This window comes from Symphalangus syndactylus, chromosome 4, assembly GCF_028878055.3.
Source record: "Symphalangus syndactylus isolate Jambi chromosome 4, NHGRI_mSymSyn1-v2.1_pri, whole genome shotgun sequence".
NCBI classification, from domain to species: Eukaryota; Metazoa; Chordata; class Mammalia; order Primates; family Hylobatidae; genus Symphalangus; species Symphalangus syndactylus.
The window spans coordinates 71,368,285-71,393,895 of record NC_072426.2 but is presented as its reverse complement, the minus strand read 5'-3'; the positions used below and the strand labels follow the sequence as shown (position 1 = coordinate 71,393,895).

The 25,611-nt window shown below is 39.8% G+C and overlaps 1 protein-coding gene and 1 non-coding gene across 3 annotated transcripts in view; both read left to right on the top strand.

Moving 5' to 3' along the window:
* The window catches only part of MTPAP (mitochondrial poly(A) polymerase), a 102,427-nt gene that overhangs the window by 38,252 nt on the left and 38,564 nt on the right, over positions 1 to 25,611 (top strand). Inside the window, exon 10 of one of the 2 annotated variants that reach the window (XM_063637314.1) lies at positions 19,633 to 20,296. The exons of the other annotated variant lie outside the window; for it this stretch is intronic. Coding sequence (XP_063493384.1) covers positions 19,633 to 19,668 — 36 coding nt within the window. The 3' untranslated portion in view covers positions 19,669 to 20,296. Of the gene's footprint in view, positions 1 to 19,632; positions 20,297 to 25,611 lie in introns of those variants that run through there. 2 annotated transcript variants of the gene reach the window in all.
* LOC129481400 (U6 spliceosomal RNA) lies at positions 12,276 to 12,380 on the top strand. The gene has a single exon (XR_008657404.1). It is a non-coding gene; the product is annotated as a U6 spliceosomal RNA (small nuclear RNA).

Here is a 25,611-nt window from a genome sequence, read left to right as displayed (position 1 = left end):
TACTCCATCCTGGGCAACAGAGTGAGACTCTCTCAAAAAAAGGAAAAGAAGCAAGTAGTATAGTGTTTAAAAACAGACTTGAGCAAGACTGGCTCAATGACAAGTTACTCAGTCTCCTGGGGCCCCTGTTTGATCTGTAAAATGGGGATCATGATCAGATCAACATGAGGATTAAGCGAGGGATGTAGGAAAATGCTAGGTCAGTGCATTTTCCTGGCGCGAAGTAAATGTTACTTCTCTTTAACTGTTGCCTTTCGGTGTTTGTGGTATGTAATTACCTTTTTTGCTACTCAAAATTCAGATTTAGAGTTTGTAGTACTTTAAAAATTTTTCCCATTTAAATTTTATGTCAGAAATTATAATGGGTTCTGCATGGGATATTTTAAGAAACTCAGCATTGTTATGAAGCAAATGAATTCTGTGTCCTTGTGTCTATGCTATTGGATTGCACATTTGTCACCAACAAGTATCAGTGTTCTGTAAGGCGTGTCTTTAAAAGCCATTTTTCGTTTATTCTTTATTTTGTTGGGCTAGAAATCCATATTGATTTAAAAGCTTAAAAAGCATTAACCATTTAAGGGTTTCTAAATGAAATTTTTTTTTTCTGTTCACAGATATTTAGTCAGGTATTTTCTTTTTTAGGTTGGTACTAGGTGTAAAATGGTTATTTAAGCACATAAAGTATGTGTATGGGTTAGCATTTTCTTTTCTTTTTGGTAATTTGTAGGACAGCCTTGACACTAGGCTGTTGTACTTTTCAGAATCAGATTTAATTATGTGATTAATTTTAAATCTACAAAGTCTTTTTTTTTTTTTTTGAGAGCGAATCTTGCTCTCTCACCCAGGCTAGAGTGCAGTGGTGCGATCTCGGCTCACTGCAACCTCTGCCTCCTGGGTTCAAGAGATACTCCTGCCCCAGCCTCCCAAGTAACTGCCTGCCACCATGCCTAGCTAATTATTGTATGTTAGTAGAGACGGGGTTTCACCATGTTGGCCAGGCTGGTCCTGAATTCCTGACCTCAAGTGATCTACCCGTCTCAGCCTCTCAAAGTGCTGGGATTACAGGTTACAGGTGTGAGCCACCACACCTGGCCTACAAAGACCCTTTTTTTTTTTTTTTTTGAGATGGGTCTCAATCTGTCACCCAGGCTGGAGAGTGCAGTGGAGTGATCTTGGCTCACTGAAACCTCCACTTCCCAGGTTCAGGTGATTCTTCTGCCTCAGCCTCCTGAGTAGCTGGGATTACAGGTGCATGCCACCACACCTGGCTAAGTTTTCTATTTTTAGTAGAGATGGGGTTTTACTCTGTTGGCCAGGCTGGTCTCGAACTCCTGACCTCAGGTGACCTGCCCACCTCGCCCTCCCAAAATGCTGGGATTACAGGCATGAGCCACCACGCCCGGCTGCAAAGAGCTTTTAATACACAGTTTTAAAGTCTGTTTAACTGAATATAGACTACAGACAAATATATTTTCTCATAACTTTAGTGTATCACACCCCAGATTTTTAAAATCTTTTTATTATGTGATAGTGATAACTAGCAATTATTTGTCATTGCTGTTTCTTAATTAAAAATAATTGCAATGATAAGGAAAACTTTTTTCAAGTTTTTTTCTTTTACAACTATTACTAGGCTTTCATTCAGTAGCTTTCACCTGTAATGAGTTTTACTAAGTATGTGAAAGTAATTTTGATATGAGACTATCCAATCAAAACGATTTCAGCTATAGCCCACTAGTATAATTCTTGGAGCTATTATCCATCTTTAGAAAATTTGAGAATTGGCCAGAGACTTTCTAGGAAATAACGATTAGCCTGAGACATTATAGGAAAACTGTGTGTAATTATCTCATTCACCAAGCCTTCAGTTACCATAAAGGAGAAGGGAAAATAAAGAAAGTTGAGTATAAGTAAGACTTTTTTCTGCTGTCATTTCCTATTGGCGTCTTTATTTTATTTATTTATTTTTTTTGAGACAGAGTCTCGCTGTCGCCCAGGCTGCAGTGCAGTGGCGCAATCTCGGCTCACTGCAAGCTCTGCCCCCCGGGGTTCATGCCATTCTCCTGCCTCAGCCTCCCGAGTAGCTGGGACTACAGGCGCCCGCCACCTCGCCCGGCTAATTTTTTGTATTTTTAGTAGAGACAGGGTTTCACTGTGTTAGCCAGGATGGTCTCTATCTCCTGACCTCGTGATCTGCCCGCCTCGGCCTCCCAAAGTGCCAGGATTACAGGCGTGAGCCACCGCGCCCGGCCTGGCGTCTTTCTTTTGCTATAGTCAGGTGTAGAGCTCTAGTCAGGTGGCTTACACTGTAGTCAGGTGAGAGCAGAATTAGATTGTTCCACCTCATTTCATGCTCCTAGAATTTCCTTGGCCTTCCAAGTACAGCCATATTCAGCTCTTTAGAGCCTCCTGGTGCCATGGTAGGGAAATGCTACATTTGCCTGTGTAAAGAAGCAAACACTGAATATCTGCAGCAAAGCCAGAAGGAGCATCCAAGCAGATGCATCTTGTTGAAGTAGCAACTCCACTTTCCAGAGTTTGACATTCAGTTGTTGAGTAGCTGTCATATGTCTGGAGAACTAGGGATCTAGATTGGCTAGGATGTAGTTTTTAATGTGATACTCAGAAGTTAAGGTTGAGCAAGATGGGGAAGAACTGCCAATTTCAAGTTAAGGAGGTTGAGTATATCTTCACTGGTAAATCATTGATGATTTGTTGTTGTTGTTTTTGAGGCAGAGTCTAGCTCTGTTGCCCAGGCTGGAGTGTAGTGGTGTGATCTCAGCTCACTGCAACCTCTACCTCCTGGGTTCAAGCAATTCTCAGGCCTCAGCCTCCTGAATAGCTGGGATTACAGGCACACACCACCTCACCCAGCTAATTTTTGTATTTCTAGTGGAGATGGGGTTTTGCCATGCAGGCCAGGCTGGTCTCAAACTCCTGAACTCAGGTGATCTGCCTGCCTCAGCCCTCCAAAATGCTGGGATTACAGGCGTGAGCCACCACGCCCGGCCCATTGATGATTTTCATGCAAAGGGATAATAAAAAAGCAATGCTTTCAGATGATTCATCTGTTGATACCTAGTAGTTTTAGATCATGGCTTTTTTGTTGTTGTTGAGACACGGTCTCAGTTTGTTGCCCAGGCTGCGCTGGACTGCAGTGGCACAATCTCAGCCTCACTGCAAGCGATCCTCCCACCTCAGCCTCCTGGGTAGCTGGGACTACAAGTGTGCCCCACTACTCTCAGCTAATTTTTGTATTTTGTTGTAGAGACAGGGACAGGGTTTCACCATGTTGCTCAGGCTGGTCTTGAACTCTTGGACTCAAGTAATCTGCTCACCTCAGCTTCCCAAAGTGCTGGGATTACAGGTGTGAGCCGCCATGCCCAGCCATGATTCCTTTCTTTTAAAAATAACAAATTTGGCCGGGCACGGTGGCTTACGCCTGTAATCCCAGCACTTTGGGAGGCCAAGGTGGGCAGATCATGAGGTCAGGAGTTCAAGACCAGCCGGGTCAACATGGTGAAACCCTGTCTCTACTAAAAATACAAAAATTAGCCAGGCATGGTGGCGAGTGCCTGTAGTCCCAGCTACTCAGGAGGCTGAGGCAGGAGAATTGCTTGAACCCAGGAGATGGAGGTTGCAGTGAGCCGAGATTGCGCCACTGTACTCCAGCCTGGCAACAGAGCAAGACTCCATCTCAGCAAAAAAAAATAATAATGATAACAAATTTGAGTACTTGAGTGTAGATTTTATTATTAAGTTAGATAAAATTTGGCTGTTAAATTTTCCACAAAAGGCCAGAAGGTGACTGTCTCTTATATGCCTCAGAAGAGTCTTTCTCCTTAGTGTTTAATAAGAAAGTAAAGCTTAAGTAGTTTAAAGCTATCAGCAGGAAGTAACAGCTCATGGCTTACATATGATTGTATGTAAAGCCTTATTAATGAAAAATTCTTTACATATATACTTGGAAAGGAATGAAAACATGACCAGAAATCACTTTTCATCTTGGCAAATTTATTTTAAATACTTGAAAGAGTTATTTGGGTTTCCACAATGAATTCAATTACTTGTGGATACGGATTCCAAAGAATATAAACATTACAAGGTTCCTCTGGAATTCCCATGTAGCAACTCTCAGAAAGTACTGTAGATAGAATCTTTAATCTATAGTATCTGTAATACAGGATATATCAAATCACCACAAATTATTAAAAAATGTACTTTATCTTTTAAATGTGATTGCTCGTGTTTTATGTTATCTGTGTGTGTATCCACCCCCTTTCATTACTCAGTGGAGTCAGAGCTAGATTGAAAGCGTTATTCATGTTTCTAAGATGAATATGTTGCAAAAATTTTCCCCCATAGCAGAGTTTCTAAGCTTCTAGAATGTGGTGCTAAGGCATATTTTAGAGAGAGTATTAAAAAGGTCTAACTTGGCCGGGTGCAGTGGCTCACGCCTGTCATCCTAGCACTTTGGGAGGGCGAAGTGGGTGGATCATTTGAGGTCAGGAGTTTGAGACAAGCCTGGCCAACATGGTAAAACCCCATTTCTACTAAAAATACAAAAATTAGCTGGGCGTGGTGACAGGCACCTGTAATCCCAGCTACTCGGGAGGCTGAGGCAGGAGAATTGCTTGAACCTGGGAGGCGGAGGTTGCAGTGAGCTGAGATTGTGCCACTGCACTCCAGCCTGGGTGACATCATGACTCTACCTCAAAAAAAAAAAAGAAAAAAAATCTAACTTGAAACTCTAGATACTATACTATGATGAATACATGATATGGGGAAAATACCTAATTTGGAACAGGCCAAGTCTAAATTAATGAAAATTAGGCCAGGCCCAGTGGCTCACTCCTGTAATTCCAGTATTTTGGGAGGCCAAAGCAGGCGGATCACTTGAGGTCAGGAGTTCAAGACCAGCCTGGCCAACATGGTGAAACTCTGTCTCTTTTAAAAATACAAAAATTAGCTGGGCGTGGTGGCACATGCCCAATCCCAGCTACTTGAGAGGCTGAGGCAGGAGAATCATTTGAACCTGAGGGTTGGAGGTTGCAGTAAGCTGAGATCACTCCACTGCACTCTGGCTTGGGTGACAGAGTGAGACTCTGTCTCAAAAATAAATAAATTTAATTAATTATTAGTGAAAAATAAAATTGTAGGTTGTTACTTTTGCCTGGGTTTATTTTGAAGTGTGGCACATTGAAAAGTTACTGTAATGGATGCTGTCAAATAAAATGGAGCAAACTAATGAAAAGATTCCACATTAGGCCTGCATCATGCTCCATGTCGCTAAAATTCTTTAACATGTTAAACTTGTTAGGTACAATGGAAGTCTTACATTTCTGAAGCTTTTCCTCTTACAAAATTAAAGCATATTGACATTTCTCTCTAGTTCTACCCTGTCTTGAAAACTAGAGTAAAAGGGGTGGGTTATGAAACTGGCTGATTAGCAAGGAAAGCAAGCTCACTAATAATTGTATGAAACTTTACTATGGAGAATTTTGAACACAGGCAAAAGTAAATTGAAAAGCATAATGAACTTGGCACACATCCATCACCTCTTTGGACAATTAATTCATGGCAAATTGCCTTTAATTTATAACCCCATTAACTTACCACTTCTGTATTATTTTAAGCAAATTCCATTCTGCCATTTCATCTGTAAATATGTAATATTTCTAAAAGATAACTTTTGTTCTAATACAATCACAAAATCATTGTCAGACCAAAATGGAACAAACAAAAACAGTAATTCTCTAATAATATCATCATTTTCGATTACTGTTCAAGCTCCCCATTGTCTTGTGGATATCACAGTGGCTTTTTCCTAGTGCAATTGTTTGAATCAATATCCAGTTAGAGTCCACATATTGTGATTGGATGGTCTGTTTCTTAACTCTCTTAGACTCCAGGTTTCTACTTCATCTCTCTCTTCACTTGCAATTTATTGAAGATAGGGGATTGTCTTAGGGAGTTCCTACAACACAGATTATGCTGATGATGTCAGCATATATGATTGTTCAACGTTGTTCACATGAGCTGTTCAACATTACTTAATGACTTGAAAATATTTTTTATTAGTTTTAGAAAACTCAACAATTTTCAAATATTGCTTTGGCTACATTCGCCTTCATTCCTCTGGGATTCCACTTAACATTTATTAGGTCTTTTTGCTTAATTCCCTATATCTCTTCTATACTTTCCTGTATTTTCTACTCTTGTGTCTCTCTTCACTCCAAGAATTTACTTCTTTTTTGTTTGTTTGTTTTTGAGACAGGGTCTTGCTCTGTCACCCAGGCTGGAGTGCAGTGGCATGATCTTAGCTCACTGCAACCTCCGCCTCCAGGGTTCAAGCAATTCTCCTGCCTCAGCCTCCTCAGTAGCTGGGATTACAGGCGCCCACCACCACACCCAGCTAATTTTTGTATTTTTAGTAGAGATGGGGTTTCACCATGTTGGTCAGGCTGGTCTTGAACTCTTGACCTCAGGTGATCCACCCGCCTCGGCCTCCCAAAGTGCTGGGATTACTGGCATGAGCCACTGTGTTTGGCCAGAATTCCGACCTGTATAACAGTTTATCAATTTTTTTCATCTGTGTCTAATTTTAAAAATCCATTTATTGAATTCTCAATTTCAGTATATTTTTTTCAGTTTGACACAGTTATTTTAAAGCCTGTGTCTGATAAGTTGATCATATGGTTCCCCATGGGTCTGTTTGTTTTTCATGATGTTGACTTCTCTCCTGGTATACCTGGTGGTGGCAGTGGTGGCTTTGTATGCTGATATTGGATGGGAGAAATAGTAGGAATTACTTCGAGGGAGGATGATGTTTTCTCTTCCTTCAGAAAGGATTTACTTTTGTTTCTGGGAGATGGGTAGGGGTATTTATAATCCTGGATCACTTTAATCCAGAAAGGGTTTGAGATTTTGAAGTTGGATTCAATTCCAAATTCTAGTTCATTGTTACTCGCACTGTGGTGGGGAAGATCTCAGTCCAAAACCTGGAGTGCTGACCAGGGTCCCTTTTCCTTGGTGGGCCCTGAAGTCATTTTTGTCTCCTGTCCCTGCAAGTCTTTTGAAACCTCTCTCCCCTCTGATCTACTTCATCAGCAGATGTCCCTAGGGGGTAGCAACCCCAAATGCTAGGCTTACCTGTTTAAGTCTACTTCTTCACAGTTTTGTAATTTTTCACTCCTTTGTTAGCAGTCTGATGCTTTCAAGCAGCTGTTTTTGTTTTTCCAAGCTTCTCTCTCTCTCCCCTTCCCTTCCCCTTCCCCTTCCCTTCCCTTCTCCCCCGTCTCTCTCTCTCTCTCTCTCTCTCCCCGAGCAGCTGTTTTTGTTTTTCCAAGCTTCTTTCTCTCTTTCTCTTTATTTCTCTGTCTCCCTCCATCTTTTCTTTTCCTTTTCTTTTCTGTTAAGATGGATACTCACTCTGTCGGCACATACCACCACACACAGCTAATTTTTTATATTTTTAGTGGAGACAGGGTTTCGCCATGTTGGCCAGGTTGGTCTCGAACTCCCAACCTTAGGTGATCCACCCACCTCGGCCTCCCAAAGTGCTCGGATTACAGGCCTGAGCCACCGCGCCCGGACTGTTTTGCCAAGCTTTTCTGGTTGTTTTCATTCAGTGAGAGAGTTGATGGATACTACCTAGTCTGCCATTACTGGACATCATTCTTTTTTACTCCAGCTTCTGATCCTTATATATATTTTATCTCATAGGAATGTATACTATTTAGTTTGCTTCCTTGTAAGAAGCTTTCAAATGTCTCACTTGCTGGTGCCTGTTCAATTAAGCTTTGGATAACAGTACAAAATTTGGCCGACATGAATGCCTAGTTCACCACTAATGAAAGCTGGGCACTGCAAATGTTCTGCTATGCTTCAGAAATCAGAAGTTGCCAGCTTTTATATCTAGACTGTGATTTCCTCATAGAGGATTTTGTACATGCCAATTCAAAGTTTAAATTTGTGCCATGTGTGAATAAGTGCACAAAATGCCCAAATAAGAATGAGAAAAATACCTCCTTTTCCCATCAACATTGAGATACCTGAAACAACTATGAAATACAATTTTTCTTCCAGTTTTCCAAAATACTTATCTGGGTTGAGATCAAGAATGGAGCATTTTAGGCCAAATTGCTTTTTCAAAATTTTATGATTTATGAGTTTAGAAAAAATGTCTTTTGGACTTTAAGCATATGTTATTTTTAGGATATCTTATTCATGAATAAAACAAATTTTTTACATAGGTGAAATAATTTAGGTGTTTGTATATTATGAGTCAGTTATTTCTATAATATACGACTAATTTATATTTGTAGTTTTTCAGTTACATTCAGTAGCCCACATTTGTTTAGTAACAGAATTAACAAAAATTGCTGTCATTATTTTGAGTTAATTTTCAACTCGTATTTTTAATTTGCTAAATACATTCTAGCACTATTGTATTGTCAGAGACCTTAATTCAAGTCTTTAAATATTTAATAAAATTATGTGAAAAACTGAAATTATTTGATGTTTTAATTTTGATTGCCCTGGACAAAGTATTTCTATCTTGATGCTTCAGGATAAAAATTGCATTAAACAATACTTGAATTTAAATGTGGTTTAAAATGTTTCTTAATTCTAAAGCTTTCTGTAGTTCCTATTTTCTAAGCAATATTAGCTATATTGGATCTTCTAGATGAAGAAAGATTTGACTATGATTAAATATGTGCAGTGCCATCCTGGAATAGATTTTATTCATAGGTTAATAAAATATGTGCAGCATGATTTAGGAGAAAATATTTTAGGACATTATATTTAGTTACATAAGCTACAGCCTGTTTTAAATTCTGTGCAACCAAAATCTGTTTTGCTTTAAAAAGAAAAAATGTTCAAATTTCACTGGGAAATGTAGAGTATTTGTTTTCCAAGACCATCAAAATCATACCCAATCATACTTTTAGGAAATTTTCAAAATACTAGATTTAGCCTTTCAACTTAATGATGATTGTTATTGCCTAATTTTCTTACCTGCACTTACTAGTATTAAGAATACTCTGATTTGGTTACATGTTTCTTATAGTACCTCCTTGGTTCAAATGTAATTCTTTTCTGATATTGAGTAAACTGTAATGTCAAGGACCTAGCACAATGCCTGATACATGTTTGGTAATCAATACACATTACTTTCTTTCCCTTATCATGTTCTTAGCTACTGATTTCTAAAGGTATTGAGAAATGGTAGCAATAAAAATTTAGGAGCTCAACTTCCATTCTAAATCTTTAACTTCTTTTTCTAAAAGAAAGATTCAAACTAATGGATGATGTTTTAGGCATAATTCTGTACTGACCTCCGAGACTTCTATCCTCTGGAGCACCCACCCTGGCAAATCTCCCCATGAGTGTGATTGCAATCTGAATTTGATGGAATAGTCATTCCCTTGATTGGGTTGCATTAGATTGCAAAGGTGATGGAATAATTATTCCTGTGATTATGTTATATAATATGACTCCTTCTTAGTAGGCTGGAGAGAGAAATTCCTGCTGGCTTTGAAGAAGTAAACTGTCATGTTTAAGAGGGCCATATGGCTAGGACCTGAGGGTGGCTTCTAAAAGTTGAGAGCAATTTCTGCTGACAGCCAACAAGAAGTCAAGGGTATCAGTCCCAGCCAAAAGGTGACTGTGAGAGCTTTATTCATAACAAATATGCCACCAAAATATATGTATTGTGAAAACCACCACTAAACTAACCCATTTATGCCTAATGTTCCATTATTGGAATGCTAAGCTTGTGGGAGTTATTTATATCCTGCTCAAGGTCATTGCCAAGGTCTGATTCCACCCCCAACCCCCACCACCCAAAATTTGCAACCTTTGGCATAAAGGGGTTAAGGCCAAAATGGGAAAAACAAAGAATCATATCAACACTGCCGTCACTGGACATGTAGATTCAGGCAAGCCCACCATCTGATTGACAAAAGAACCATCAAAAAATTTGAGGGGGAGGCTGCCAAGATGGAAAAGGGCTCCTTCAAGTATGTCTGAGTCTTGTAAAAACTGAAAGCTGAATGTAAGCATGGTTTCACCATTGCTAACTCCTGTGGAAATTGGAGACCAGCAAGTATTATGTAACCATTGCTGATGCTCCAAAACAGACTTTTTAAAAAGCATGATTGTGGGCACATCAGAGAAACATTCTCTAGAGCTTCCATAGGAATACAGCTCTTCCAACACCCTGATTTTAGGATTTCCGGCCTCCAGAACTGTAAGATAATGAATTTGTGGTATTTTAAGCCACTAAGTCTGTGAGAATTTGTGCAGCAGTAGAGAAATAATGCACTCAATATCAGAAGAGCCTCTTAACATGGAAGAAACCAAAACAAAGTAACTCGAAGGACAGAAACTATACAGGAACAAGAGCCTCTCAAAGATAAAAGCTTTTCCTATACTTGGAGAGAGAATATACCTGGAGAAACAAGTGAATATATGCATCCATTAAAGAACAGAATCATACATATACATGGTAAACACTCAGAACAAAAAATTCTTGAAATATAATAATGGAATTTTAAAACACAATATAAGGGCTGGTGGATAAAGTTAAGGAAATTTCCCCCCCAAAAAAGATTAAAGAAAGATAATAGGAGAGAGAAAACAAGAAAGAAAATGTAAGCAAATTAAAGGAGCAGAGCAGTAGGTCCAAAATCTGAATAATAGAAGAAATCATCAACAAAAAAATTTGTCAGAATTGAAAGATATGCACTGTCAAGTTGACAGCATTCACTGAGTAACCAGCACAATGTGTAAAAATAAACTCACACTAAAGCACATTACCATGAACTTTGATGGGTGCAATTAGAAGATTCTATAGGTCTCCGGGGAGATGGGGGATGGGGAGAGAAGGAAAGATTACAAAGAAACCAGAGGGCGTATGAAAAGGAATATATCAGGAATCAAAATAGGTTTGATCCTTTTAACATCATCATGGAGTAGTAAGATAATGGTCAATGCTTTCAAAGTTCTGGTGGAGAAAGAATTCTAACCTGGAATTCTATACCTAGCCAAACTGTCATAAATTGATGCTGGAAAAAATATTTTTACAGAAGTACGCTTATTATTTCACTGAGGGGTGTCTTCCATCAAAATGAAAGAGCAAATCAAGAAAGAGGAAGATGGAATTCAGAAAAAAAAAGGAAATTGAAGATAATATCATATGATAGGAGATCTCTGAAATGCCCAAGGAACAGTCCTTGAAGCTTTTTTTTTTTTCTTATGAATTTATTTATTTTTACCATCCCCATGGATACCATGGATGAAGCTCTTTTCTATCAACAACAACTCGCCATGAAATTATTGCCTTTTTTCAAATTGAATATAATTGGCATATCAGAAACTGTGCATATCTAAAATTTACAATTGTGTAAGTTCTGACATGTACACCAATCACCAAAATCATGATACTAAATATGTTTGTCACCTCCGAAGTTTTTGTGATGCATCTTTGTATCCCTCCCTCTTCTTCCTTTCTGCCTCTGCTCCATTCCCAACCCAGGCCCTAGGCAAGTACTTATCTGCTTTCTATAACCATAGATATTTGTATATTCTAAAAAATACAAGGGGAAGATGCAGTATGTATTCAGTCTGACTTCTTTTAATCGCTTAATTGAGTTTCATCCATGTTTTTGCATTTATTGATAGTTCAATTTTTTTTTTTTTGAGACAAGGTCTCGCTCTGTCTCTTAGGCTGGAGTGTAGTGGCACGATAATGGTGTAGTTCAATCTTTTATTGCCGAATAGTGTTCCATTTTATTAATCATTTGGGTTGTTTCCAGTTTGGGGCTGTTATAAGTAAAGCTGCTGTGACCGATCATATACAAGTCTTTATATGAACATATGCTTCCTTTTTCTTGGGCAAATGCCTAGGAGTGGAAGCAATGCATCACATAGTATATATATATTTGGCTTTTCAAAAAATTGTCAAATTGTTCTCCAAAGTGGTTTTAAATTTCACTTTCTCATTATATGTGTATTAATAGTTCCACTTCCTCCTCACCTTCACCAACATTTAATATCGTCAGGCTTTTAAATTTTAGCCATTTAATGATGTTATAGTCACTCTTTATAAGAAGGATGGACCCTCACCCAGAATTTGGTTCAGATTCCAATATTGATAATGCCACACACACACACATACACACACCCCAAAAGATGTGAAAGGACTTGTTACATAATGAGTCTCTGAGAAGATCAGGGAAGGCTTCCCAGCTGGTTTGAAAATGGTTTGAGTGCTTGCTTCAGCAGCACATGTACTAAAATTGGAGTGATACAGAGAAGATTAGTATAGACCTGTACAAGATGATAGGCAAATTCGTGAAGCATTCCATATTTTAAAAAAAGAAAATAAAAAGAAAATGGCTTGAGAGGCCGGGTGCAATGGCTCAGGCCTGTATTCCAAGCACTTTGGGAGGCCAAGGCAAGCAGATTGCTTGGGCCCAGGAGTTCAAGACCACCTTCGGCAACAGTGAGACCCTGTCTCCACAAATAATAATTAATTTTTTTTTTTTGAGACAGAGTCTTGCTCTGTCGCCCAGGCTGGAGTGCAGTGGCATGATCAGGGCTCACTGCAGCCTCGAATTCCTTGGCTCAAGCAATCCTTCTGCCTCAGCCCCCCAAGTACCACTAAGTAGCTGGCACTACGGGCACACAGCACCATGCCTGGCTGATTTTTCGGAATTTTAATAGAGATGGGGTTTTGCTATGTTGCCCAGGCTGGTTTTGAACACCTGAGCTGAAATGATCCTCCTGCCTCAGCCTCCCAAAGTGCTGGGATTACAGGCGTGAGCCACTGCACCTGGCCTACAAATAATAATTTTTAAAAATTAGCCAGGCATGGTGGCATGTGCCTGTGGTCCCAGCTACTCAAGAGGCTGAGGCAGGAGGATCATTGGAACCAGGGAGGTCAAGGCTGTAGTGAGCCGCTATTGTGCCACTAGACTCCAGCTTGGGTGACAGAGTGAAACCCCATCTCAAAAACAACAACAACAAAGAAAATGGCTTGAGAGAGCAAGGGAAGGAGACTGGCTTGGAGATTGAATGGTGATTAAGAGGCGGATGAAGAAGTGAAGATTCTTAAACATAGGTCAAGGTTGTGTGGTTTAAACTTCCCTAGCATTAAAGAAGGGAACACCAGTTTTCTTATCAGCTTTCCCGGTTGTTTGGCAAGAGAGGGAGAGGTGAGCTTCAAAGCTATTAGCTACCAAAATCAAAATTGGAGTCAGATACTTTATTACAAATGAGCATGTAATGGGATCTGGTTTTGGTGTCAATCTGCATTTCCCTGGTAACTAATGATGTTTACCATCTTTCAACGTGCTTACTGGCCATATTTACATCTTTTTTATTGAGGTGTTTGGTCAAATCTTTTGCATTAAAAAATGAGTTCTCAAAGTAATAAAAGCCGTATATGACAAACCCACAGCCAACATCACATGAAATGGGGAAAAGTTGAAAGCATTCCCTCTGAGAACTGGAAAAAGACAAGGATGCCCATTTTCACCACTTCTGTTCTATTCAACATAGTACTGTAAGTCCTAGCCGGAGCAATCAGACAAGAGAAAGAAATAAAAGGCATCAAAATTGGAAAAGAGGAAGTCAAACTGTTGCTGTTTGCCGATGATATGATTGTATACCTAGAAAACCCTAAAGACTCATCCAAAGCTCCTAGATCTGATAAATGAATTCGGTCTCAGGATTCAAATTAGTAGGATTGCTTTATACCACCAATCAAGTTGAGAATCAAATCAAGAACTCAATCTCCTTTACAGCAGCTGAAAAAATAAAATAAAATACTTAGGAATACACCCAAGGAGATGAAGTATCTCTACAAGGAAAACTGCAGAACACTGCTAAAAGAAATCATAGATTTCACAAACGGAAACACATCCCATGCTCATGGACGGGAAGAATCAATATTGTGAAAATGACTGTGCTGCCCAAAGCAACCTACAGATTCAATGCAATTCCCATCAAAATATCAGCATCATTCTTCACAAAACTAGAAAAAAAAACCTTAAAATTCATATGGAACCAAAAAAGAGCCTACATAGCCAAAGCAATGCTAAGCAAAAAGAACATATTTGGAGGCATCACATTACCTGACTTCAAATTATACTACAAGGCTATATTTACTAAAATGGCATGGTACTACTGGTATAAAAATAGCCACATAGACCAATGGAACAGAATAGAGAACCCAGAAATAAACCCAAATACATACAGCAAACTCATCTTCGACAAAGCATACAAAAACATAAATTGTGGAAAGAGGACCCTATTTAATAAGTGGTGCTGGGAAAACAGGTGAGCCACGTGTAGGAGAATGAAACTGGATCTCCATCTCTCACCTTATACAAAAATCAACTCAAGATAGATCAAAGACTTAAATCTAAGACCTGAAACCATAAGCATTCTAGAAGATAACATCAGAAAAACTTTTCTGGACATCAGCTTATGCAAAAAACTCATGACTAAAACCCCAAAAGTAAATGCAACAAAAATAAAAATAAATAAATGGGACTTAATTAAACTAAAAATCTTCTGCACAACAAGAGAAATAATCAGCAGACAACCCAGAGTGGGAGAAAATATTCATAAACTGTTCACCCAACAAAAGACTAGTATCCAGAATCCACAAGGAACTAAAACAAATCAACAAGAAAAAACAAATGATCCTATCAAAAAGGGGCAAAAGGACATGAATAGAAAATTCTCAAAAGAAGGCATACAAATGGCCTAGAAGCATATGAAAAAAACCTAACATCACTAATTATTAGGGAAATGCAAGTGAAAACCATACTGAGATACCACCTTACTCCTGCAAGAATGGCCATAATTAAAAAGTCAAAAAACAGTCGATGTTGGTGAGGATGTGGTGAAAAGGGAACACTTTTACACTGCTGGTGGGAATATAAATTAGTACAACCGCTATGGAAAACAGTGTAGAGATTCCTTAAAGAACTAAAAGTGGAACCACCATTTGATCCAGCAATCCCACTACTGGGTGTCTACCCAATGAAAAGAAGTCATTATATGAAAAAGACACATGCACATGCATGTTTACAGCAGCACAACTCAACAATTGCAAAGACATGGAACCAATCTAAGTGCCCATCAATGAACAAATGGATAAAGAAAATGTGGCATATATATACCACAGAATACTACTCAGCCATAAAAGTAATGAAATAATGTCTTTTGCAGCAACTTGAATGGACCTGGAGGCCATTAGTCTAAGTGAAGTAACTCAGGAATGGAAAACCAAATATCATATGTTCTCACTTATAAGTGGGAGCTATGCTATGAGAACACAAAGCCATAGAATGATACACTGGACTTTGGGGACTTAGTAGGGAGAAGGTTGGGGGGAGTGAAAGATAAAAGACTACATATTGGTACTGCTCAGGTGACAAGTGTGCTAAAATCTCAGTAATCACCACTGAAGAACTTATCCATGTAACCAAAATTCACCTGTACCCCCAAAACTATTGAAATAAAAAAATGAGTTCTTATTGAGTTTTGAGTATTATTCATATGTTCTGAATACAAGTCCTATATCAGATAGATAATTTGCAGGTATTTTCTCCCAGTTTGTAGCTTATCTTTGAAGTCTGTTATCAGTGTTTTTTGAAGAGCAGAAGTTATTAATTGTGATGAAGTCCAGTTTATCATCTTTTTCTTTTCTAAGTCATGATTGGGATCCTATCTTTGCCTAACTCAAGGCAGCAGATTTTCTCATTTATTTTCTTCTAGATGTTTTATGGTTTTACATTTTATATTTAGGTCTATAGTTCATCTGAAGTTGATTTTTATATTTGATAAGGAGTATGGAATGAAGTTCTTATGGGATGCAGCAAAAACAGTTCTAAGAGGAAAGTCCATAGCTATAAATGCCTACATTAAGAAAAAAGAGGCTGAGTGTGGTGACACACTCCTGTAATCCTAGCACTCTGGGAGGCTGAGGCGGGCTGATCACTTAGGTCAAGAGTTCGAGACCAGCCTGGAATACAAAAATTAGCCGAGCGTAGTGGTGTGCGCCTGTAATCCCAGCTACTCAGGAGGCTGAGGCAGGAGAATCACTTGAGCCCAGGAGGCTGAGGTTGCAGTGAGTAGAAATTGCATCACTGCACTCCAGTCTGGACGACAGAGACTCCATTTCAAAAAAAGAAAAAAAAAAAAAAAGGGATCTCACAAAGCAGCCTAACTTTACACCTAAGAGAAATGGAAAAGGAACAAACTAAGCCCAAAGTCAACAGAAGCAAGGAAACAACAATCCGAGCAGAAATCAAAGAAACTGAGATGAGGAAAACAATTGGAAAAATCAGTGAAACTAAGAGTTGTCTTTCGAAAATACAAATAAGGTTGGCAAACCTTTAGTTAGACTAACAAAAAGAGAGGACTTCGCAGGACAGTGGCCTCTTCAGAGTGGTCTTGGACCACCTAATTTTTTCCCTGTCTCACTTGCAGTTCTCAAGAATAACTATAGAATGTGGTAGGAACGCGTTACCCTGAGGCAGGAAGAAATTGCCTGAAACAATCTGCACCTTAGTCCTGTCCTTCCTAGGGAATGTAACTTTGTAAGTTAGGGAGAAAGCACTTGAGACAGCCTGGACTTTTTTCCTCCCTCCCCTGGAATCAGGATGTCCTTCAAAGCTTTGCCCAGGATGTCATGTGGTCCTTGAGATATATGACCTGAGGTGGGCTGCCTTTCAAGGTCCCTCTGCTGTGGTGCAAACGAGGACCATGCAGTCCAGATATTATCCATCCCATCCTATGCAGCTTTCATGAATGTTGGGGGACTGGCCCACAAGGGATTCTAGGCTTTTTTGATTGGTCCCTTGCTGTCTATCTGGAAGCAATCCATCTGCTTCATATAACATGTGTTTGTTATGTCTTACCAGACTCAGGGAAATGGTAATTATAGACTCAAACAAATAAAATTAGCAGTGAAAGAGGAGAGCTTATAACAGATGCCACAGAAAATACAAAGGACAATAGACTAGTATAAATAATTATATGCCAACAAATTGGATAACCTAGAAGAAATGAACAAATTCCTAGAAACATACATACAAACTAGCAAGACTAAATTATGAAGAAATAGAAAATCTTAACAGACCAATAACAAATAAGGAGATTAAATCAGTAATCAAAAACCTCCCAACAAAGAAACGCCTAGGACCAGATGACCTCATTAGTGAATTGCATCACTCTTTTAAAGAAGAATTAATGCCAATCCTTCTTAAACGCTAACAAAAAAATTGAACAGCAGAGAATGCTTCCCAACTAATTTTATGAGGCCAGCATTACCCTGATACCAAAGCCAGACAAAGACATTACAAAAAAAGAAAATCAAAGGCCAATATCTCTAATGAATAGATGCAAAAATTCCCATTGAAATACTAGCAGACCAAATTCAACAGCACATTTAAAGGGTCATCCACCATGATCCAGTGGGATTTATCCCTGGGATACAAGGATGCTTCAAATAAACAAACTAATAAATGTGGTGCACCACATTAACAGACTGAAGGGTAAAATTATATGATCATCTGTTAAAGGAAAAACTTCAGCCGAATTACATTTAAAGAAGTTTAATTGAGCAATGAATGATTCACGAATTGGGCAGCCCCCAGAATCACAGCAGATTCAGAGAGACTCCAGGGGTGCCTTGCGGTCAGAACAAATTTATAGACAAAAATGTAAACCGACGTACAAAAATTGGAAGCAAGGTACAGAAACAGCTGGATTGCTTACAGGTTGGTGTTTGCCTTATTTGAACACAGTTTGAACACTTGGCAATGTATGAGTGTTGAAGTACAAGTACAATGCCAATACTTAGCTATTGTTACACGTGCATACTCCTAAGTTATGTTTTCAATGTTGTCTGCCTATTAAATTAGGTTACAGTTCATCTACAAGGACTCAAATATAGAAGTATGGAGTCTTTCTCAGGCCATATTTAGTTGGCCTTAATAATCTCAATAGATGCAGAAAAAGCATTTGACAAAATTTAACTTCCTTTCAGGATAAAAACTCTCACCTGGCCAGGCGCGGTGGCTCATGCCTGTAATCCCAGAACTTTGGGAGGCCGAGGCGGTGGATCACTTGAGGTCAGGAGTTTGAGACCAGCCTGGCCAACATGATGAAACCCTGTCTCTACTAAAAAAGCCAAAAATTAGCTGAGCATGGAGGCACCCACCTCTAATCCCAGCTACTCGGGAGGCTGAGGCAGGAGAATTGCTTGAACCTGGGAGGCTGAAGTTGCAGTGAGCTGAGATTACACCACTGCACTCCAGCCTGGAGGACAGAGCGAGACTCCTGCTAAAAAGAAACAATAAAATAAAAATAAAAAAAAAAAACTTCTCACCAAATTGGATATAGAAGGAATGCACCCCAGCATAATAAAGGCCATATATGACAAGCCCACAGCTAAAATCATTCACAAGGGTGAAAATGTGGAAGTTTTTCTACTAATATTATGAACAAGACGAAGGTACCCACTCTCATGCTTTCTACTCAACATAGTACTTGAAATCTTAGCCAGAATAATTAAGCAAGAGGAAAAAATAAAAGACACCCAAATTGGAAAGAAATAAATTAAATTATTTCTGTTTGCAGATGAAATGCCATGATCCGAAATATATAAAACCCAGCACACACCACCAAAAAACCTGTTAGAACGATCAACTTCAGTAAAGTTGCAGGATACAGAATCAACTACAAAAATCAGTTGTGTTTTTCTTTTATATTTATTTATTTATTTATTTACTTTTTTGAGATGGAGTCTCACTGTCACCCAGGCTGGAGTGCAGTGGTGTGATCTTGGCTCACTGCAACCTCCGCCTCCCAGGTTCAAGCGATTCTCCTGCCTCAGCCTCCCAAGTAGCTGGGATTACTGGCTTGTGCCACCATGCCTGGCTAATTTTTGTATTTTTAGTAGAGACGGGGTTTCACCCTGTTGGTCAGGCAGGTCTTGAACTCCTGACCTCAGGTGATCCATCCACCTCGGCCTCCCAAAGTGCTGGGATTATAGGCGTGAGCCACCTCCCCCTGTCCAGTTGTGTTTTTATACACTAACAATGAACTATCCAAAAAAGAAACTAAGAAAACAATCCCATTTACAACAGCATAAAAAACAATAAAATAGGAATACATCTGATTAAGGAAGTGAAAGATCTGTACACTACAAACTATAAGACACTGATTAAAGAAATTTAAAGTACAAATAAATGAAAAGATATCCTGTGTTCATGGATTAAAAGAATGATCATTGTTAAGATGTCCATATTACTCAAAATGATTTAGAGATTCAATGCAATCTCTATCAAAATTTCAATAATCTTTTTCACAGAACTATAAAAAAATTCTAAAATTTTTATGCAAACACAAAAGAATCTGAATAGCCAAAGCAAAACATCCCACTATCTGATTTCAAAATCTACTACAAAGCTATAGTAATCAAAGCAGCATGGTATTGCAGTAAAAGCAGACACACAGACCAAGGAAATAATAGAATTTCTTTAAATACAATCTCTTCTTTGGGACCTTTTATATTGCTGCTCTTTTTTCTTTCTTCCTTTTTAGTTATCATATGCAAGCCTGGCTGGAACATTCCTGTAGATGTTTCCTGATGCACATATGAAAGACGTTTTCCTAGAGCATGTACCTAGGAGTGTAGTTGCTGGTTCAACTTGATGAGGTATTTCCAAATTGCTTTCCAAGGAGGTTTACCAATTTGCTCTCCTATCAGCAGGATATGATTCTGCATCCTTCATAACATTTTTTTGGTCCTGTCAGGCTTCTGTCTTTTATTTAAAAAAAAAAAAAGTTTTTTTTTTTGACTGGGCAAAACTTTCAAGTGCTGCAAAATTCAAAACTATAAAAAAAATGGAATGTAGGCCAGGCACGGTGGCTCACGCCTGTAATCCCAGCACTTTGGGAGGCCGAGGTGGGTGGATCACGTGAGGTTAAGAGTTCAAGACCAGCCTGGCCAACATGATGAAACCCCCTCACTACTAAAAATACAAAAATCAGCTGGGCATGATGGTGCACACTTGTAATCCCAGCTACTTGGGAGGCTGAGGCAGGAGAATCGCTTAAAGCTGGAAGGCAGAGGTTGCAGTGAGCTGAGACTGCACCACTACACTCCAGCCTGAGTGACAGAGCAAGATTCCATCTCAAAAAAAAAAAAAAAAAAAAAAAATAGAATGTGAGCATTCTATGATCCTGATCTCCAGGCAGCCCGTTTACAGTTTACAGTAGAAGTTCCTAATGGAATCTTACATGGGTATTTTTATGTGGACACCAGCAAGTGTGTGTGTGTACATGCACATGCATGTGTGTGTGTGTGCTTTTTTGTTTTTTGACTTCTCAATCATTGTCTCATTGACATCTCTTTTGTCCCATCTGAAAAAATATCTTGGAGATCATTCCACATCAGTACACAGAGCTTCCTCAGTCTTTGTTTTTTTAAAACATTAACTGCTACTTGATTCTTTTTTATTTTTTAAAATTAATTTATTTATTTTGAGACGGAGTTTTTCTCTTGTTGTCCAGACTGGAGTGCAATGGTGCGATCTAGAGTCACTGCAACCTCTGCCTTCTGGGTTTAAGCAATTCTCCTGCCTCAGCCTAAGCTGGGCTTACAGGTGCCTGCCACCATGCCTGGCTAATTTTGTATTTTTAGTAGAGACGGGGTTTCATCATGTTGGTCAGGCTTGCCTTGAACTCCTGACCTCAAGTGATCCACCTGCCTCGGCCTCCCAAAGTCTTGGGATTACAGCGTGAGCCACCATGCCTGGCCGTGACTGTTTTTTAAATTAAAAGAATAATTTTTTTGTGTGAAATGTGTCATGCATAATAGAATAGAAAACATTTATGTAAGAGCAGAAGAATAAAATTAATTCCTGCATACACTTATCTCAGGCTCAGAAGAATCATGTCAGTAGCTTAGAAGCACCCTTTGATCGTGTTCTTTATGACAGCCCTGAGCCTCCACCCCAAGGAAATTCCTCTCCAAACCTTTGTGTTAGTAATTCCTTTGCCTTTCTTTATAGATTTCCAACTTGTTTGTATCCTCAAAGGATACATTGTTCAGTTTTGACTGAATAGCAAATACAAACTTAACTGCAATAAAATGAGTTAATTGCCAGTGGGTTCCTGGGATAAGATAAGTTCAACTGAATCTCTGGGTTTAGATTCCCCGAATGTGTAAGAGCATCCTTTCTGGAAAGGTCAGGGGCAAGGCCATTGTTGAAACCTGGAAACATGGGAGCACATCACTGAGGCATCCATTTGTGGAGCAGGGTCTGGATTCAGCAGTGATGTGGTCAGGCAAGTAGGCTACCCAGAACTTCCTGGGTCCAAACTTACCATAATCTGCTTCCAGCTCCCAAGAGTAGGTCAAAGAAGAACATTTCTCTGGGGTTGAAATGAGGATTCTCAGCTGATCCAAGTAGTAGGTCATAGAGAAGAAAAAAGAAAACTTCTCAGTACATAGACAAGATAGTCAATGAGCTCCATTGGACATGTGACCTTTGGTTTTAAAAAATGGTAGTGTGGATGTTGCTCCTGACCTCCCAGGACATCTCTGGATGACGGTGCTTCTGTCTGGACTAGGTTCCCTCTGTCTGGTCATTTTGAGACCTCCCTTTGTGATCCCAGGGATGCTCTTTGTCTCTCTGTTTATGGGATTTCCCATGTTCCCATGCCTCTTCTTTCTTGGTTTACTCTTATTTTTGTGGAGTGCTTCCTCTACTAACTTTCTGAGAAAGGATATTTGGGCGATACATGTTTTGAGGGCTTGCATATGTTAAAATGTGTTTATTTTACCCTCCTATTTAATTAACAGTTTTGCTGCATATAGAATAATAGGTCAGACATCATTTTCCTTTAAGATATATTCTTGCTTCTGGTGTCTCAAGAAGTCTAAAGCCATGAATATTAATTCTATGCATGCCCTGTGTTTTACTCTCTGGAAACTTGTAGGATCATCTCATGCCTCTCAGGACTTGAAATTTCACATGATGGGCTTTGGTGTGAATCCCTGTGGGCTCTCTCAATCTGGCTACTCAGGTCCTTCAGTCCTGAGAATTTTCTTGACTCATTTCATTGATGATTTTCTTGCCTCATTTTTTTCTAATATATTTCTGGAACTCCTATTAAATATCAGCATTGGACCACCTGGACTGGTCCTCAAATTTTGTTATCTTTGCTATTCTATTTTTCATCTTTTTGAGGTTTTGACTACTCTCTGGGAGATTTCCTCAAATTTAACTTTTTTTTTTTTTTTTAAGACAGAGTTTTGCTCATGTCACCCAGACTGGAGTGCAATGGTGCGATCTCAGCCCACTGCAACCTCCACCTCCTGTGTTCAAGCAATTCTCCAGCCTCAGCCTCCCAAGTAACTGAGATTACAATCACCCCACTATGTCTGGCTAATTTTTTATATTTTGGTAGAGACGGGGTTTCACCATGTTGGCCAGGCTGGTCTTGAACTCCTGACCTCAGATGATCCTCCCGCCTCAGCACCCCAAAGTTCTGGGATTATAGGCGTGAGCCATCACGCCCGGCCCAAATTTTACTTTTATTTGTTCTATTGACTTTGTCGTTGCTGTGTCTCTGCAATCATATTTTAGATTTCCAAAGGCTCTTTTTCGATTTCTGAATGCCTGAATGATCCTTTTTTAAAAGACTCTATTCTTGTGTCATGGATGCAAAGATTTCTCTTATGTCACTGAGAATATTAATTATATATGTAATTATATGTAAGCCGAGTGTCCATTGGCTTCTGTTCTTAGGTTCCCATGAGATCCCTGTTTCTTTTTTAACTCATATGTACATCTTTACAAGGGACCCCTGCTTCTTGAAGAAACTTGAAAGAGAATATGTTCTAGCAAGCAGAAAAATCAAACACACCTCTTGTCTCTAAATAGTCTATATTTGAACACAAGGCAGGTGCTGGATCCTTCATGTTCTCTAGCTGCTGAGTAGGCATAATTAATTCGGTTTACAGTTTTAGGAACAATAATTAGCTCATGATTCACACTGAAGAAAACGTTCCTATCTCTTAGGCTCCTTAAGGGTTTAAGTTTCCTGATTGTTTATGTTGAGAGTTCCAAGATCCATTAGCTAAATGAAATGCACAACAAATCCACTGTCTAAACAAACAGCACCTTTCACTGGGTCTATCGTATACAGACTATTTATTTTTGCATAAAAGTGACCAACATCAAGTTACACATTTGTTCCAGATGTTGCACGCAAAAAAGCTAAACTAGTCAGTGCATAACAGTGTCATCTCGGCTCCGGAAGTGAGAAAGCTGAAGCCTTCACATGCGTGGAGAACAACGGTGGTTAGGCTAAGGGCTGGGACATTGAAGGCTGTTGTGTTTTGTGGTTAAGTGTGGCCACCATGAACATCTGGCCCATCCAGATACTCAAATTGGTCACACACTCAGCTAGTAGCGATCTGCCAGTATGTGGGTCTGTACTGCATTACTTTGTGTGTGAATGTTAGGGAAAGTCATAGAATTGGATTTAATAGAAAAACAGTGCTTCACTTGGACTCAAGCAAGGGAGGAGGAGCTTGTGGCCATCATTAAGGGGCTTGACGCACATTCCCTTTCTCCAGGGCACACCTGGAATGGCACTGCCCTCTTGCCTGGAGTGCAGGTCAGGAATATGACTTGCTTTGGCCAATGAAATGTGAGTGAAAGCCTCAAGTGCCAGTGTGCCCTTATTGGCAGTCACTGCTCATCAGTACATTACACCCACCCAAAGTGCTTAAAATTCAGATTCCCAAGCTAAACTCCAGACCAATTGGAATAGAATCTCTCCAAGTAGAACCAAGGCAACAATATGTTTTAAAGCTCTTGGGTGTTTACAGCGTTGGGCCCAGGTTGAGTCCCACTGCTTGAGCTCCTGGTTCTATTTCATGTCTCTTCATAGCACTTATTAAAATAGCGCTAATATTATTAATTGACACTAATAGTGCCAATTACTGTTGGCATGGTGTTATATATTTATTTGTTTTCTAGAATTTGCTCTTGTGCTTTGAGCTGAGCCATATGCTGGGAGCATGATTGGCCTCCTTCCAGCACCCCCACAACACCTACCGAGGCCCTGGGCTCCCCTATCAGGTGCAGGAAGGGTCCCTGGACTCTATGCCCAAATGCTACTATATTTTTGCTTGGCATGTATGCTTCTCATTGTGTAAAACTGCTATTCTTTTGATAATTCAAGTAACTGTTTCATTTACTATAGCTTTGAAAACAAAAAATTGTAAGAAAAAACATCCAATGATTGTGCTGTGGTTGGAGACTTCATTACCAAGGTGTTTATATCTTCCTTTTACCTCTCATTTTAAGGAGCTGTCTTGATAGAGGCAAGAGGCAGAGAAATTCTGTGCAGACAGGGGTGGGTCTGTGGCAAAACCCCACCTTCTGGAAATCCTGAAACCTGTGGCCCAAAGTGAGAACTTTTATCCCTGTGTGCCCGCTGTCTCCTGATTGGTTCTTTCTGAATAATGTCTTTTTGCCTTTTCCAAAGCAACCTATTGCCTGCCCTACCCCCCATCCTGTGCCTACAAAGACCCCAGGCTCAGCCTGTAGAGAGGAGAAGCAGCTGGACACTGGGAAGAGGCAACTTGACTTCAGAGACAGCAGCTGGTTGTCAAAGACAGGCTTTCAAGGGAGAGCAACCTGCCCTTCCCAGCTCCTTTCCAGCTCCCCTTTCGGCTGAGATCTGCTTTCATTGATCAATAAAATTATCCGCATCCACCATCCTTCAATTCATTCATGTGACCTCATTCTTCTTGGGCACCAGAGAAGGATTCAGTATGAACCAAGGGCTGATACCTAAAAAGGCTGTCAACACTGGTCCTTTTCCCTCACTGGCAGAGGGCAGCTGCCCCACACGATGAGGCAAAGGGTCCACTGAGCTGATAACACACTGCTGTCTGTTGACAGTGGAGCTACGAGAGCATTGTAACATGCCCTCTGGGGCTTTGGGGTCACAGTCATCCCCACCTAGACACTGCTGCGGGGCCTGCCTGGAGTTTGCTCCTGCTGGTACCAAAGCAGCCAGCTGGTTCCTGCACTCACTGGCCTACATGCTCGCTCCTGTGAGGGGTGGAGCATGGCAGACCTGAAGGAACGGAGTTTGCTCCTGCTGGAGCTGAAGCAGCCAGCCAGTTCCTCCATTCATTTGCTTGTGTGCTCCCTCCTACAAGGGGTTAAGTGGGGTGGGCTGAGTAAACAGGGCACCCCTGTCACGAATCCCATGAAACAGTCAAGAAAATAATCCTGCATCAGTTTGACTCCTCGTCCTCCCCTAATGGTTTGCAGTCTTTCCTATGTCATCATAAAGCTACATTTTATTCTGGAAAAAAAATTTGCTCTACAAGTTTAGAGACTTGCTGTGTTTTGTTCGCTGCCAATTCCTTAGGACTTAGAACAGTTTCTTGCAAATTATAGGGGCTCTTATTTAATTTCATAAAAGGAAGGACATTCCTCCCTGCAAAAGATAAAGAAGATGATTTCAGAAAAATATAACATCTTTTCT